The sequence below is a fragment of the Pipistrellus hanaki genome (genome assembly GCF_964339955.1).
Source record: "Pipistrellus hanaki genome assembly, chromosome: 17".
NCBI lineage: Eukaryota > Metazoa > Chordata > Mammalia > Chiroptera > Vespertilionidae > Pipistrellus > Pipistrellus hanaki.
In genome coordinates, this window is record NC_140519.1 from 14,595,859 (window position 1) to 14,611,586 (window position 15,728).

Here is a 15,728-nt window from a genome sequence, read left to right on the forward strand (position 1 = left end):
TTTAAGGGCCTTTACTATTACTGTTCATTTTACATAAGTGCTCAGATGCTTAAAATCGGAGAGCTACAGAATGATAGCGCGAAAAGTAAAAGCAGACACTAGTGATATCAGATTTCTTTTGGGGGGTGGGGAGGGGCATAGTAAACAATGACAGACAGTATCATCTAAATGGTATTTTTAAAATTATGTAGTTGATATCCCGTTTTGTTTTGAATACAAAGAAAGACAAACTGTTTTTTTTAAATATATCCATAAATAACACATATTCCATTTGAAACTGTTGCTCTAAAAACTACAGGGAAAGATTAAAAGTATGAAGCAGGGATTTATAATTTTTGGATCAATATGCAAAGAACTTAAAAATTATTTATTTAGACCTCAGAATAAGAAGAAAAGAAAAAAATTGAAAGTTAACAACTCTTCTTAGATCCACCAGAAAAGTAATGTCATTTGAGGTAAACTGGTGCCCTGAACACTAGAAAGACACAAAAGTGGATGCCGAAAATCACAGCTGGTTAGGAGCAGCTCACAGCTGGAGCCAATACTGGTAGAAATTTTTAACTGTGATGGACAAATTGACAGAGGCTCACTATGGACAAGTTTCAATTAAAAAACGGTAGGGTCCCGCCGTAGCCAGTTTTGCTCAGTGGACAAAATGTTGGCCTGCAGACCAAAGGATCCTGGGTCCGATTCCAGTCCAGTGCATTTACCTCAGTTGTAGGCTCCTCCCTGCCCTGGGTCTAGGTGGAGTGTGTGCAGGAGGCAACCATCAGTGTTTCTCTCACACCAATATTTCTATGTCTTTCCCTCTCTTTTCCACTCTTAACTAAAAATCAATGGAAAACTATCCTTGGGTGAGGATTAAAACAACAACAAAAAACTTTAGTGTCACAATCTTAGTGGGGTCAACAAACTTCTGTGAGTTTTACCCCCACCAGATTATCAGGGTGAAGAGGAGGGAAAAAGTAGTCATTTTGAAATACATTTAGAGCATTCTGTTCTCATTAATAAAAGCATGTCCTCAAGAGACACTAATTTTGCCAAGCATAAATGACAGGTAGACACACTCAATTCTAGTCATTTCTAGTCTTCCCGTAGGGAAAGGGAAATATCCAACTTCAGCACCCTCTAGCCTTCTTATTTCACCCAAGAGGCGGGAAAAAAAGCTGAGAAGCCCATATGAAGGTCTTAGCCTATGACACAGGATCACTAATAACAATCACAGAATTACAGAATGCTTCCTTCCCCCATCCCCATCTTACCACCACATTATCTGATCTCCTGTATACCAACTGCCTCAGCTGAAAGAGCTGCCTTGGACTATCTAAGGAGGAGTCTCTAGGAAAATCCAAATGCAACAAGGGAGATAAAAACAAGAAAATTTCAGCTCCTGATGTTTACAGCTACAGCAAATAGTAAATAAAGCATAATTCTTCACCAAACATGAAACCTCACAATAAAGGTTCCTTTGATACATCATGTCCAGCTATTCACAAAAATGATAAGAAAAACTGAAAGGTGAAAAACACAATCCGAAGGGATAAAGCATCAGGATCAGCTATAGCAAAAATTTTGGCATTATCTGAGTGGGAATTTAAAATAATTATGATCAATATACTAAGGCTCCAGTGGACAACGTATGAAGAAACGGATAAATGTAAGCAGAGATATAAACCCTAATGAAGACTGGAGAGGAAATGCTAAATCAGCAACCCACCCAGTAACTTCTGATGGGCTTATCAGCAGAACAGACATGGATTGAGGAAGAATCAGTGAACAGAAACTTCCCAAATTGACAAGTGAAGAACAGAAATAAAAAAGAATAGCCAACAACTCTGGGACAATTACAAAAAGTGTAACATACACATAATAGGACACTGAAAAAAAGGGAGAAGGCACAGAATAAAGATTTAAATTAATGACAAGACACCAAAACAGGTCCAGGAAGATCAGAGAAAACCAAGTAGGGGGGAAAAACGTGTGTATATATAAAAACTACACTTTGGCACATTACATTCACAGTGCAAAAAAACAAAGACAAAAATATGTAACACTATTGGTGGCATAAGTTCAGCATTTTCTTGTTCTCTTTTGGGAATTCACCCAACAGCAATATGGAAAAAAAAAATTCCAAACTCTGATAAAGTTAGAAGACCCTCTATGACCTGAACTATAACAGGTGAAAGGGATACATTATCAGTGGAAATTGATGAAAGGTATGTGAAGAAACAGGGTATAGTCACCTTGCTTACAGATCTCTGCCTGTGGTGAACACTTCCAAAGTAAGAAACATCTTGAGGTGCACACCTGCCTGCCTGCCTGCCTGCCTGAATCCCTGGACTGCAACAGCAAGAGCCTCCCTCAATCTGCAACAGTTCCGAAAGTAGAGGTGCTGAGACTAAATAAGGAATCACAGAGATAAGCAATATGTGCAGGAAGCAAAGCAAAAGTAGTTATTGCTTACTATGTACACTGGGAGAGAAGGGAGGCCAAAATAAGCTGAGTTATAGGAGATATTCCTATAGCCTGGAACTTGACCCTAGCTCTAACATCACAACATAAACCCTTTGCAAAAAACTTATCAAGGAAAAAAAATCACGTTTAACACACAGAGTAAGAAAAAGGTATAGGATCACTTTGCATTTCCAGTAATGATAGAACAAGGACCAGATTTATTCACCTGCTATAAACAACTAGAAAACCAGACACAATTCAGGGAACAATCGTTTTAGACACTATACAGATGGCACAGAACTATATTCATTCAGAGGGGAAATAAGTAAAGTGAGTCTTAAAACTGACCAATCTTAACTTGCTGAATAGAAAAATGTCTTATCAAATAGTGTTTTTTTTGTTTTGTTTTTTTCACAGAAGAACCTTATTTAAATCAGACTTCTATTAGGAAAATACTATCTAATAAAGAGGGAATATGCTAACTGACCATCATGCCCTCACAAAGATGGTGATGCCCCCAGCCAATAAGGAGGAATATGCTGACTGCCACACCCTCAAAGATGGCGACGCCCAGTCCCCTCAGTCCCCACAGAGTGCCTGCCTCTGGAGTCCCCCAGTTCTCTCAACCTCCCAGCTGCCCAGGGGCGCTTGAGGCTCAGGTAACCAGGGCTGGTCAAGGCTTGTGCTGCCGGCAATGGCAGTAGCAGAGATGTGATGGGGGCATCACCTTCCCCTGATCAATGGGTCACCTTCTGACATTGAGGGCTCCCGGACTGTGAGTAGGGTCAGGCCAGGCTGACGGAACCCCTCTTCCAGTGCTTAAATTTTCATGCATTAGGCCTCTAGTATGAATATAAAAGTTTACATATGTATATTTATGTCTCACATTAGATCTGATGGACTGACTCTATGATAGTATAACAATGTTTAAATAAATGTCATTATCAATACCCAACTTAAGACTATTTTTAAAATGTGGATGAAGTGTTTTCTTGGAATTTTGAATAGGCAGATTGGTCAATTATACTAAGACTAGTGCCCTGGCGCACAAAATTTGTGTGGCAGGGAGGGAGGGAGGGATGTTCCTCAGCCTGGCCTGCATCCTCTTCAATCTGTGACCCCTCAAGGGATGTCTGACTGCCAGTTTAGGCCGGATCCCACAGGCAGTCAGACATCCCTCTCATAATCTGGGACTGCTGGCTCCCAACTGCTCACATGCCTGCCTGCCTGATTGCCCCTAACCTCTTCTGCCTGCCAGCCTGAACGATTCCTAACTGTTCTCCTACTGGCCTGATCGCCCCTAACTGCCCTCCCCTGCCGGCCTGGTCCCCCCCACCCCAACTGCTTTACCTCCCCTGTAGGCCCAGTCACCCCCAACTGCCCTCCCCTGCTCGCCTGATTGCCCACAACTGCCCCCGCCTGCTGGTCATCTTGTGACCACATAGGGCCAGCCATCTTGTGCTTGGGCATGACAGTCAATTTGCATATTACCTCTTTATTATATAGGATAGCAAAATCAGAGACAGCCCAAAAGAAACATTTATACTCCCAATTTTTTTTTTTTAGGGTTGAAAAGAAACATGAAATAATCACAATTATCCAAGTTATGACTTTACTGTCCATTAAGTATTATTTAAAAATAATAAATAAGTACCTGTTTTTTTCTAGATCGGTAATTTTTAGAAGTTTCTGGTTGATTGTTTAAAACATCCTTTCTCTTTCTTTCAGTGGCGTGTCTGTTTCCCTCTGTCTTTCTTCTAGCTAAAAGTAGAAAAACTGCCATCAAAAATTGTTTTACATTAAAAGAAAATGAGGAATTGCATTTTAAAAAATTACAATGAAATTCTAATTTACTGTTTTAGTGATTTTAAAGGGAAATAATTCTTTGTGTTTAATTCTCCCCCCTTTGAATCTTGAGACAGTATTACACAATGCAAAGATCAGTACTAGAAAATCAGAGGGTGTGTGTTTTGAATCTTGATTATTCTGCATGACTTTAAACAAATCATCTCACCTCTCAGATCCTGCCTTTTCATCATCTGTTAAATTTTCTTTGGATAACATTTAGAAAGTATTTGATACAATTTAGTATAATTCATTCCTCATCCCTTCTTATTTATAGTTTAGTAAAACAAGAAATATATATGTAACTGAAAAGACATAGAACTATAATTGTACGAAAATTTTTATACAGAAAACCTAACAGAATCTAAAAATAGAACTAAAAAAGGTTTAGTAAGATGGGTAGATAATAAACTATTATTTGTTAGCTCAATAAACAAAACTAAATAGAACTTCTGTACATTAATAAGTTAAAATATTTAATTAAAACAACTGAAAGATAATATTTACAGTATCAAAAATGTAACATTCTTAGGGATAAACATAGCAAACGTGATCAAGACTTATATATAGTAAATTATAAAACATTTGTACACATACGTTATAATAAAATATATAAGAATCTAAATACAGAAATACACCTTTTGTTCATGCACAGGAAGATTTCCTATAATTGTGTCAATTCTCTCCAAAATTATCTATTGTTACAATGCAATCTCAAATTAAAATTTCAATAGGGTTCTTTGTAGAATTTAAGATTATTCTAAAACTATGTGTGTTAGGAGAGAGAGTTCACCATGAGCATCTCTACAGTTCTTGCTGAATGTACAAGGCTTGTTTATTTCCTGATATCAAGCAGTTTCTGTAGTTAATCAAATAGGCACCTAAGTAGGTCAAGGAAACCAAATCATTTTAGTTTAGAATTATAATTCCTAGGCATTTTGTAGCAATAGATATAGAAAAACAATTTTGAAACTTAACCAACATGAAGCAAATATTTCTTTGAATTTAACTTTACCATCTTTAAAATGAGAATGATGATGAGAATGATAACATCTATAGGTGTAAATGATTTTGATCCGCAGCACATAGGTATTAGCTAATAGTGACCATAAAAGTAGCCATAAATTATGAATATATTTACTCAATTAATATTTATTCTAGGCCTTTTATGTACTTGGCATAAAATTGGTACATCTATTATTTTTATATTGATTAGTGTATTTAGGTTTAGATAAATAAGGTTTTATAAAAAATCCCCACTCCTGGAGATATTTTTTCCATTGACTTTTTAAAAAAATATATATTTTATTGATTTTTTACAGAGAGGAAGAGGGATAGAAAGTTAGAAACATCAATGAGAGAGAAACATTGATCAGCTGTCTCTTGCACACCCTCTACTGGGCATGTGCCACAACCAGGGTACATGCCCTTAACTGGAATCGAACCTAGGACCTTTCAGCCGGCAGGCCAACGCTCTATCTACTGAGCCAAACCAGTTTTGGCTCCATTGACTTTTAGAGAGGGTAGGAGGGAGGGTGAAAAGGGAGAGAGAGAGTGGGCAAGGGAAAGAGAGGTGAAGGAAGGAGAAAGGAGGTGAAGGGGAGAGGGGGGAAGGAAGGGAGGGAGGAAAGGGAGGAAGGGGAGGGAGAGAGAGGGAGGGGGGGAGAGAGAGGGGGGGAGAGAGAGAGAGAGAGAGAGAGAGAGAGAGAGGGAGGGAGGGAGGGAGGGAGGGAGGGAGAGCGCGCGCGCGCGGGCGCGAGAGAAACATCAACATGAGAGAAACACATCGATTGCTTGCCTCCAGCAGAAGCCTCAGCCAGGGCACAGGGGCGAAGCTGCAACTCAGGTGCCCTTGACTGGGAATCACACCCAGGACCCTTTTGTCCATGGGTCAATGCCCTAACCACTGAGACACCTACCAGGGCCAATAAGGATTTAAAATCCTTGCATTAGTGGAGTATCTAGAATATAGTGTCAGTTCAATAAACATTGGATAAACGCCTACATATCGCTTAAGAAGGAACATGCAATCAAATTATAATTAAAAATAACTATGGACCGTTTTTAAGATTTATTTTTTGGTTGTTACTTGTTTCTTAAATCAATCCAGCCATGTCTTTAATAAAGATAATAAATTCTAAATGCAACGAAGATAGCTAGATTCTATATATAGTTAATTTTCATATTCAAGGATTCTGTATTTAAAAATCCACCTACTTATTAAAATTTGTAACTCAATAAGTCAATACTCATAGTGCTTTCATGGTCATTGGTGGATGTGTGCAAAAAATCTGAGTTACCTGAGGTGCACATTTCCAACTGAAGTTAAAGAAGGTGAAGCTCTGCCTTCTTATTTTAGCTCTCAAGCTATAAATAACTGCCCTTAATGATATCTGCTGGTAACTTTGTTGGTAATTTTAAAATGCACAACTGTACAGGGGAAATGCTATCTAATGTTCCTAAATGCAAGAAGTGCTCCCTCTAGAGAGAATACGATAGATAAGCTTCATTTAGGCATGAAGTTACAGTGCTGTTTGCCATGAGTTCAATGTTAATGAATACACAATATATATTAAATAAGATGTCTTTAAACAGAAACACATAAAAAAGGTTATATACTGATTAGTTGACAAAACTGTGACTAGAGGCTTCAGGAACCTATCCCATCCTCGCCTGTAGTTTCAGTATTCACTAAATCAGTGTTCACGGAGACTTTAAAGAACATAATGTTAGTTAAGTAACTATTCCAAGTTGCTAAATAAAGTTACAGTAGAAAAGCAGTGTACACATTAGCATAAGTCTGTAAACTCGGCAGTCAGAGCAGCTAAATTTCTAACACTACCTATAATTGACTCTGTGAAGTCATGACATTTAATCTCGTGCTTCAATGGTCTGAAGTGTGTTCACGCGCTGTGGTGATGAGGTCAAGGGTTGGCTCGCTTTCAAGAACACATCAATTTTCCACTTCTAAAACTGTAGTAAGAGTACTCACTTATAAGAGTTTCTGCTTCTTCTTTCTCATTAAAATCTTCTGTTTGGCGTCTGTATTGGGACTTAGATAAGAAGAGATTCTTGTGAGACCTAAACGAAAAATCAAAGCTCGTGACTGGTTTCACAAAAAGTGTTATTTTTTTCTCGGTCATTTAGTTTGGCCAGTTCCCTTTGATGCTCTCTTTGCTTAGTGTCCCACCTTAACCTATGGCCTCTTAAGATTTTTCATTATCAGACTCACCTTTTTCTCATCACTTATTTTCTCTATCTCATCTACTCAGAATGGAGATTCTTTTTGGCCTTCAATTAGATAGAACAAGAAAAAAAAAATCCTCAGACCATAAAGCAAAAATTTTCATTCTTTGCTATGGCTTATAAGTTCATTTCCCCAAAGAGAAATCCCAAAATTCCTTTACACACAATGGCAGGTATCACTTGACTGTCTTTATAGCTGCCGAAAAGGACTTTTCTGAAAGGTAAGCTGTTTGAAAATACAGGATATGGCAGAATTTTTTGACAACTCTGCAAAATTAGTATTATTCCAATTTTATCAAAATGCAAATTATGATGAAAAAAGTAGTTCACTTACCAAGCAGCTATTTTATCACCACCTAAAACCACTCCTTTCACCCCTGTAAGTGCTCTATGTAACCTGCTAATCCTTTCCCTCCCTCCCAAAACTTCCTCCTGTGCTCTCTGGAATGCCATTCCAGCCTCTTCACCCGTACCCCACCTCTTTGCCTTCTTTAACGTGTAGCTCTCCCTTAGGGACAATTTTTCTCTCATTTGTGAACTTCTCAAGTAGAGACTTAATTTTCTGTCTTCCATGAACCTCGGGGTCGCAGAAGTGAGCGGATCTTTCTACTTTTCATTTCCTAATGAGTGCCACTTTCAGGATCCTGCTTCCACAGAGACCTTAGCCGGTGAGGACTTGTGCCACTGTGATGCACCACCACCCACCACCTACTATTCTTCAGTCAACCACTATCCTTCTCAGCACTTCCCATCATTCAGATCTCTCTCTCTCTCTCTAACTGCTGCTGTTATCATGAGTTATTTCAGTGTTCCCATAGGTAACGCATATAGCATCCTAGTCTCTCAAATTTCTCATTCCCAATGAGCTCCTCCCCCCGAGATCTGCCATTCCCAACACAATTTCAGTCAGCATCCTGACTTTTCTATCTCTGAAATTATTGATGCAAACTTTCTGCTCTCTGAACATGTGACAATGACTCTCACAGCATTTCTAATAGGTTATATACAGTTTTCCAAGTAATTTCATAAAATTGGAATTTGAGCCCTGGCTGATGTGACTCAGTTGGTTGGGTGTTATCCTATGCACCAAAAGATCTCCAGTTCAATCTGTCTGGGTGCTTACAGGAGGCAACCAATCAATGTTTCTCTCTGTCTCCCTCCTTCCCCCACTAAAATCAATAAAAACATGCTTTAAAAAAAAAAGTCAGAATTTGGGACAGTCATCAGAAATGTAAGTTCCATCCCTCTCCTGCTGCAACATCATATTCTCATTTCTGTGGCAGAGGAAGAATTGCTAAACACCTGCTTTCAGTTCTAGTATTCCCTATGCATGCATTCCAACAACGGCCTTATAGATACAATGTGAAACCACCTGGGTCCCAGAGGTGGGTCTCTCTAGTTTGGAATATCAGGACATGTCAGGGTCTTGAATATCTGCTGACGTAAGTAGGAACAGGCAATATTTTTTAAATAATATCATTTTCATGGCAGTTATTATGACCTGTCTAGGTTCTACATGAATTCCTAAAAATATTTTAAAAACAGAGAAGAAATGTCTATTTACTTTACCTCATTAAAGATATTGTATCCTGTGAGGATTCAGTTACTACAGATGGTTTGTTATTAACACTGAAAAAAAGAAAATAATTATAAGAATGCAATAAAAATAAACATTTCATAAGAACAGTCATTTTTTTTGCTGAAACCGGTTTGGCTCAATGGATAGAGCGTCGGCTTGGGGACTGAAGGGTCCTGGGTTCGATTTCGGTCAAGGGCATGTACCTTGGTTGCGGGCATATCCCCAGTAGGGGGTGTGCAAGAGGCAGCTGATCAATGACTTTCTCATCGATGTTTCTAACGCTCTGTCTCTCTCCCTTCCTCTCTGTACAAAATCAATAAAATATATTAAAAAAAAAAAAAAAAAAAAAAAAAAAAGAACAAAAAGAACAGTCCTTTTTACCCTGGCTAGGTAGCTCAGTTGGTTAGAACAGTGGTAGGCAAACTCATTAGTCACCAGAGCCAAATATCAACTGTACAATGATTGAAATTTCTTTTGAGAGCCAAATTTTTTAAACTTAAACTTCTTCTAACACCTCTTCTTCAAAATAGACTTGCCCAGGCCGTGGTATTTTGTGGAAGAGTCACACTTAAAGGGGCCAAAGAGCCACATGTGGCTCGCGAGCTACAGTTTGCCAACCATATAGACCATTGTCTCGATATGCCAAGGTTGTGGGTTCCATCCCTGGTCAGAGCACATATAAGAATCAACAAATGAATGCATAAATAAGTGGAATAATAAATTAGCATTCCTTTCTGTCTCTAAAAAAAACAAGACAAAACAGAATAGTACTTTTCATGCAATTTATTAAAAATTTCAGTGCATAAAAACCATCTTTGCGAAAGAAATCCTGGTAAAATTGGTATATATATTTCATTACAACATGACTAATTTTTGCCACTAGTCTCTAACTGAACTTTATTTTCTGGTATTTTTTCATTGACTTTTATAAGAGTGGGAGGGAGGGAGGAAGGGGAAGAAAGAGAAAAACATTGATGTGAGAGAGACACATCGCTTGATTGCCTCCCACATGTGCCTTGACCACGGTGGGTATCAATCCGGCAACCCAGGCACATGCCTTTGATCAGGAATCGAACTCACCACCCTTTGGTGTGTGGGTTGACACTCTAACCACTGTGAAACACTGGCCAGGGCTGATGTTTTTTACAAATCCTTCTCCTTTGTGATAGTTAAAATTAGCCCCACAACACAGCACCACCATTTATATCACCATGGCTTCACAGCAACTATTCTCTCCTGAAAGGACACTTCCTCTTCCATCCACCTGTAAAAATCTTCACCACCCTCCAGGCTCTGCTCAGTGCTCAATGTCCTTGAAGCTGTCATGTAGTCTTTCAGCATGTAAGTCCATCAATACACTAACAAGCTAGGTAATGTCTGTTCGTTTCACAACTATAATTCTGATGGCCTCAAATAGTTTATAAGCTTTAGCAGAGCACAATATTTCATTTAGTACTGATAACATTAAGGGCTTCATTTTTTCTAGCATTTGTATAACCTTGCAGTCCAACTCTAATTCTATTTGCTTCCAGGATAGCTTTGTTAGTTGCTTACTTCTTGATCTCTACTTTGTGTCTAGTGTTGGTTTTTCTCTCTATGTCTAGTGCACTGCAAATTCTAATGTATACCTGGTAATGAACTAGGTACCATGGATACAAAGCTAATTAAGAATCTCTAAAGAATTCTCAATCTAGTGATAGACAAACAAATATGTTACTGTCCATAAGTCCCTTCACACAGGTGCGACTCAGTGCTATGGGAGCACAGAGTGACAACTCTGATCAGAGAGCACGAGACTTCTTGTAGGTGATCTTTGAGCTAGACCTTGAGTGGCAAGTAAGAGCTTGCCTTGAAGAGAACAGAAAGAAGGAAATTCAAAACTGAAGAGCCCTGGCTGGTGTGGCTCAGTTGGAGCATAGTCCCATGCATGGAGAGGTTGCTGGTTTGATTTCTGGACTGGGCACAAGCATGGGTTGCGGGTTTGATCACCAGTAGGGGGGGTGCAGGAGGCAGCCAATCAATGCTTCTCTCCTCCCTAAAAAAATCAATAAAAACATACTTAAAAATGTTTTAAAAAACACAAAAACTGACCCTAGCCGGTTTGGCTCAATGGAGAGTGTCGGCCTGTGGACTGAAGGGTCCCAGGTTTGATTCTGGTCAAGGGCACATGCTTGGGTTTCGGGCTCGATTCCAGTAAAGGGGGTGCAGATGCAGCCAATCAATGATTCTCTCTCATCACTGATGTTTCAGTCTCTCTCCCTCTCCCTTCCTCTCTCTGAAATCAATTAAACAAACAAAAAACATTCCTTGCTGCCCTAGCCATTTGGCTCAGTGGATCGAGTGTTGGCCTGCGGACTGGTCCTGGGTTTGATTCTAGTGAAGGGCACCTACCTCGTTTGCAGGCTCCTCCCCCTCCCAGGCCCTGGTCAGGGCTCCTGCAGGCGGCAACCAATCAATGTGTTTCTCTCACATGGACATTTCTTTGTCTTTCCCTTTCTCTTCCACTCAATGTAAAAATCAATGGAAAAATATCCTCAGGTGAGGATTAAAAAAAAAAACACCCACAAAAACACAAAAACTGAAGCAAGGGTCAAGACATGAAACAGCTTGTAATATTTCAAGATGAGGGAGAAGTTCTGGCTGCTAGAAAGTACCATGAATGTGGACAGGGAGGGACAATATTATCTAAGAGAAAAAAAAGAAAAAAAGACAAAAACAAAACCAGAAAGGGGCTATGTAAGGCCCTGTAAGCCATGCCAATAAATTATAACTCACCTAATAAGAAGCAGAAAGCCAATAGTGGTTATAGTGAAGTCATTTAGACAGACTTGCTTTCATGGGAAGCTAACTTTGGAAGTCATGCCAAGGATGGATTTGTGTGGTACAAAGCTAAGTAATAATCAAAAATACACACACACACACACACACACACACACACACACACACACATGCCTAAGCGACCATCCGACCAGTAGCTATGATGTGCACTGACCACCCGGGGGCAGATGCTCAACACACAGGCATGGAAACATGGAACAGACTGATGAATCTCAGAGGGAAGGGGGGAGGAGGAAAGAGATTAACCAAAGATCTTATATGTATACTAGAGGCCAAGTACATGAAATTCTTGCACTGGGGGGGAGGGGGCGGGGGGAAGGGTCCTTTAGCCCAGCCTGTGTCCTCTCAAAGTCTAGGAGCCCCTTAGGGGATGTCTAAGTGATGGCCTAGGCCAGGTTCCCCCCCCAGTCAATCAGACATCCTTAGCACTGCTGGCTCTTGCCACTGCTGTTGCCCTTGTCAGCCATGAGCCCGGCTTCTGGCTAAGTGGCTTCCCTGTGGGAGCGCACTGACATCTAGAGGGCAGCTCCTGCATTGAGCATCTGCCCTTGGTGGTCAGTGCGCGTCATGGCATCTGGTGGTTCCACTGTTGGGTTGATTTGCATATTAGCATTATATAGGACTAGAGGCCTGGTGCAGGGTCCTTCGGCCTGGCCTGCAGGATTGGGCTGAAACTGGCAGTCTGACATTCCCAAGGGCTCCCCGAATGCAAGAGGGTGCAGGCCAGTCTGAGGGACCCCACCGGTGCACAAATCCGTATACCGAGCCTCTAATAAATTATAAGAAAGGATGGGTTAGAGAGACATTTCTGAGATGGGATTCATAACACTTGGGGAGGTAACTGGATGTGTGAGGTGAGGGAGTTAGGTTACAGAGAGCAGATGAGAAATCAAGAATTCTGTTTTACATACTGATTTACTGTGTCTAGACATTTGAAACTAGTAAGTGGTACTATATAAGGAAGGCACATAGGATAGGTGTTCATTATCTGCCAGAATCATAGTAAATCTTTATTTTAAAGCAGTATTTTGCTGGGCAGGAAGGCTGGGCCACAAAAATGTATTAGATATTAGTTATTACTAAATTTTAATTTCCTAAACAAAATACAATAATTGAGCCAATAAAAATAAAATCTGGCCGTGGCCAGTGTGGCCTAGTGAATAGATCAGCCCATGTACTGAAGGTTCTTGGGTTCGATTCCCTGTCAAGGGCACATATCTGGGATGCAGGTTCAATCCCTGGCCTTGGTGGGGGTGCATGTAGGAGGCCCCACCAATTGATGTTTCTCTTACTTTGATCTTTGTCTTTCTCTCTCTGGTGAGAATTAACAAAAAACAAACAAACAAACAAACCCCAAAACAAATAAAATGGTAAATTTTAAAAATTTTAAAAATAAAATCTATACTTCTCAGAAGGAGCCTTTGAGGGTAAAAAAAAAATCAATAAGAATTAAGACTTTAACAGAGTCTTTGCAGAGATGAGCCAGAGAGGAGAAGATCCTGTTCTCATAGCAGGGACAGAAGAGGTTAATTATAAGATGACTGAGCTCAGCCCTGATGTGTGACGAAAGCTATGTCCATTCAACTTGTTGGACACCAATCCTCACCTCTAAATAAGTAGTTAAGAAGTCCACAAAATGACTATCCTCAGGCCTTGAATTAAGGATGAAAGAATGGAGGGAATGGACCATAGATTCAATAGAAAAGGTCATCATAATGGAAGGGATTTTTATTATTGACAGGGTTAGCTTATAAAACCAAAGCAAAGGTAAAATCAATTGTGTAAGTCACCCTTGCAAACCCTTAAAGAAATAACTCTGGAGACTGAACTCTTGTCTCTCAATATGTACGACTAAACAGTGGTTTCCCTCAGCACTGGAGCAAATCACTGTTTCTTTAGTGGAGCAGCAGATGAAGCGGGCTAGCTTACCATTACTTAGGGAAGACGTACGAGCAATGTCTTAAATAGCAGAATAACCCTCAGTGCAGTCAAATAGTCAAATAATAGGGCAAGCGGGATCTGAGAACAGATTCAAGTTTCCAACCTCAACACTGTTTCAGAGCACATGTCCCCTGAGAATGGTAAGTGACATTACATTATTTAAACTGTGTATTTCTTCACTCTCTACTTTTGTTTGGCATATATAATAGAATTTTGCATAAACCATGAAATAACTCTACATAAGCCAAATCAACAAATGTTAATCATCAGCAAGACAATATACCCACGGCTCAATAATTATTTTTGTTAATAATGGCTCACTAGTATCACTTTTACATAAAAAGACTGCATCAGAAGAAAAAAAATATGTAAATGGATTTACAAACCTTTTCTGTACTTCCAAATTAGCTTCAGTTTCTACTTCAACTTCATTACCATTAGGCTTATCTTGAGAAACTGTTGTTCTCGCTCTTTTACTTTCCACTACTTTTGCTGCTGCCTTAAAAAAAGGGGTTGGGGAAAGAAAGGAATGCATTAAGCCATTTTAAACAAAGAACATTAAATTAAAGCTTCTAATTCTTTGACAGTCATAACCAAAATATCTGTTCACAAGCCAATCAAAGGCACTGTGCTGAAGCTGTGACACCATGAGCAGCTACTTTAGCTATCTGCTTGGTTTATAAGCATTATGCAGGTCTTTCCTTGCAAATATGTCATACCTACAATGCTATCTTGGAAACTTTAAGATAAAAAAGTTACCAAAAAATATGCGAAAACTTTCAGTAAAATTTGAATTGAAACCAACTTATTTCTTAATTCATTCTAAGTTTTCCCTCTCAACTTTTTATTTTGAAAAATTGCAACTCCTATTTTGAAAAGTTGTAAATATACTACAAATATTACCAAGAAACCCTTTACATTCCCTAATTGTAACATTTTGTCACATTCCTTTACAAAAAAATCACTACACAAAATTCTGATTTGCTTTTAAAGGATTTCTATTTCAAGTATTCTTCTTTATTATGTCAATTTCTCCTAAGTCTACCAATCTTTCTGAATATATGCATACCTTCATTAGAAATGTTGATGATTTTTCATCAAGCACATAATTCACAAAACTCTTAATTTTCTCCATCATATGGCTGTAGTTGAAGTGTTGGAAAAAAGAATGAAATGTATCTTTCTGAGAGATTATCATAAGCAATTTTCTTTGTAAAGACTAGAGAAAAGAGAAGAAACATTAACCCATAAATCAAATAAGATACTAGAAATTTTGTCATAAATTAAATATAAATTTGTAAATATAAACTCAAAGACCTACAATGAAGAGTTTAAGATTCTCATATTTTAAATCGCTCACCAATTTATTTTTTTCTGAATTAAAAAATAAACCTTATATTTCACACACATACAAAAAACTTTAAAAAGATTACAAACCTGAATGTCCATTACCAACTTTAAGAACTAAGACATCATCTGTACGATCACAGCCCTTGTTTATAAGTAAGGGCAGGGAACCCAATAAATCTATTAGGCTTTCTGCTGTAATCTGGTGTGTTACACCCCAGGAACAGAAGCAAATTAGACACAGACTGAGCCATACTAAAACTAAACTAACCCTCCACCTGGCTTAGTCCCTCAACGGATGAAAGTGATCACCCATAACTCTGTATTTGTACAGTAAATGAAAAGATGCTCGCCTGCACGAGTCATCAGGGAAGCAAATTAAAACTCAACATAGCCCTGGCCAGTTTTGCTCAGTGAATAGAGCATTGGCCCATGGACTTAAGAGTCCTGGGATTGATTCCAGTCAAGGACATGTACC

The 15,728-nt window shown here is 39.0% G+C and overlaps 1 protein-coding gene across 3 annotated transcripts in view; it reads right to left on the reverse strand.

Moving 5' to 3' along the window:
• Positions 1-15,728, reverse strand: part of TERF1 (telomeric repeat binding factor 1) — a gene marked incomplete at its 3' end in the record, with an annotated part of 38,576 nt that overhangs the window by 9,773 nt on the left and 13,075 nt on the right. For 2 of the 3 annotated variants that reach the window (XM_084865012.1, XM_084865011.1), the window contains exons 5-9: positions 14,973-15,122; positions 14,290-14,402; positions 9,115-9,174; positions 7,292-7,380; positions 4,109-4,215 (exon numbers count right to left, since the gene is read on the reverse strand). In XM_084865012.1, the coding sequence (XP_084721138.1) occupies positions 4,109-4,215; positions 7,292-7,380; positions 9,115-9,174; positions 14,290-14,402; positions 14,973-15,122 (519 nt within the window). The remainder of the gene's footprint in view (positions 1-4,108; positions 4,216-7,291; positions 7,381-9,114; positions 9,175-14,289; positions 14,403-14,972; positions 15,123-15,728) is intronic. The other variant, XM_084865013.1, reaches the window with a different exon arrangement.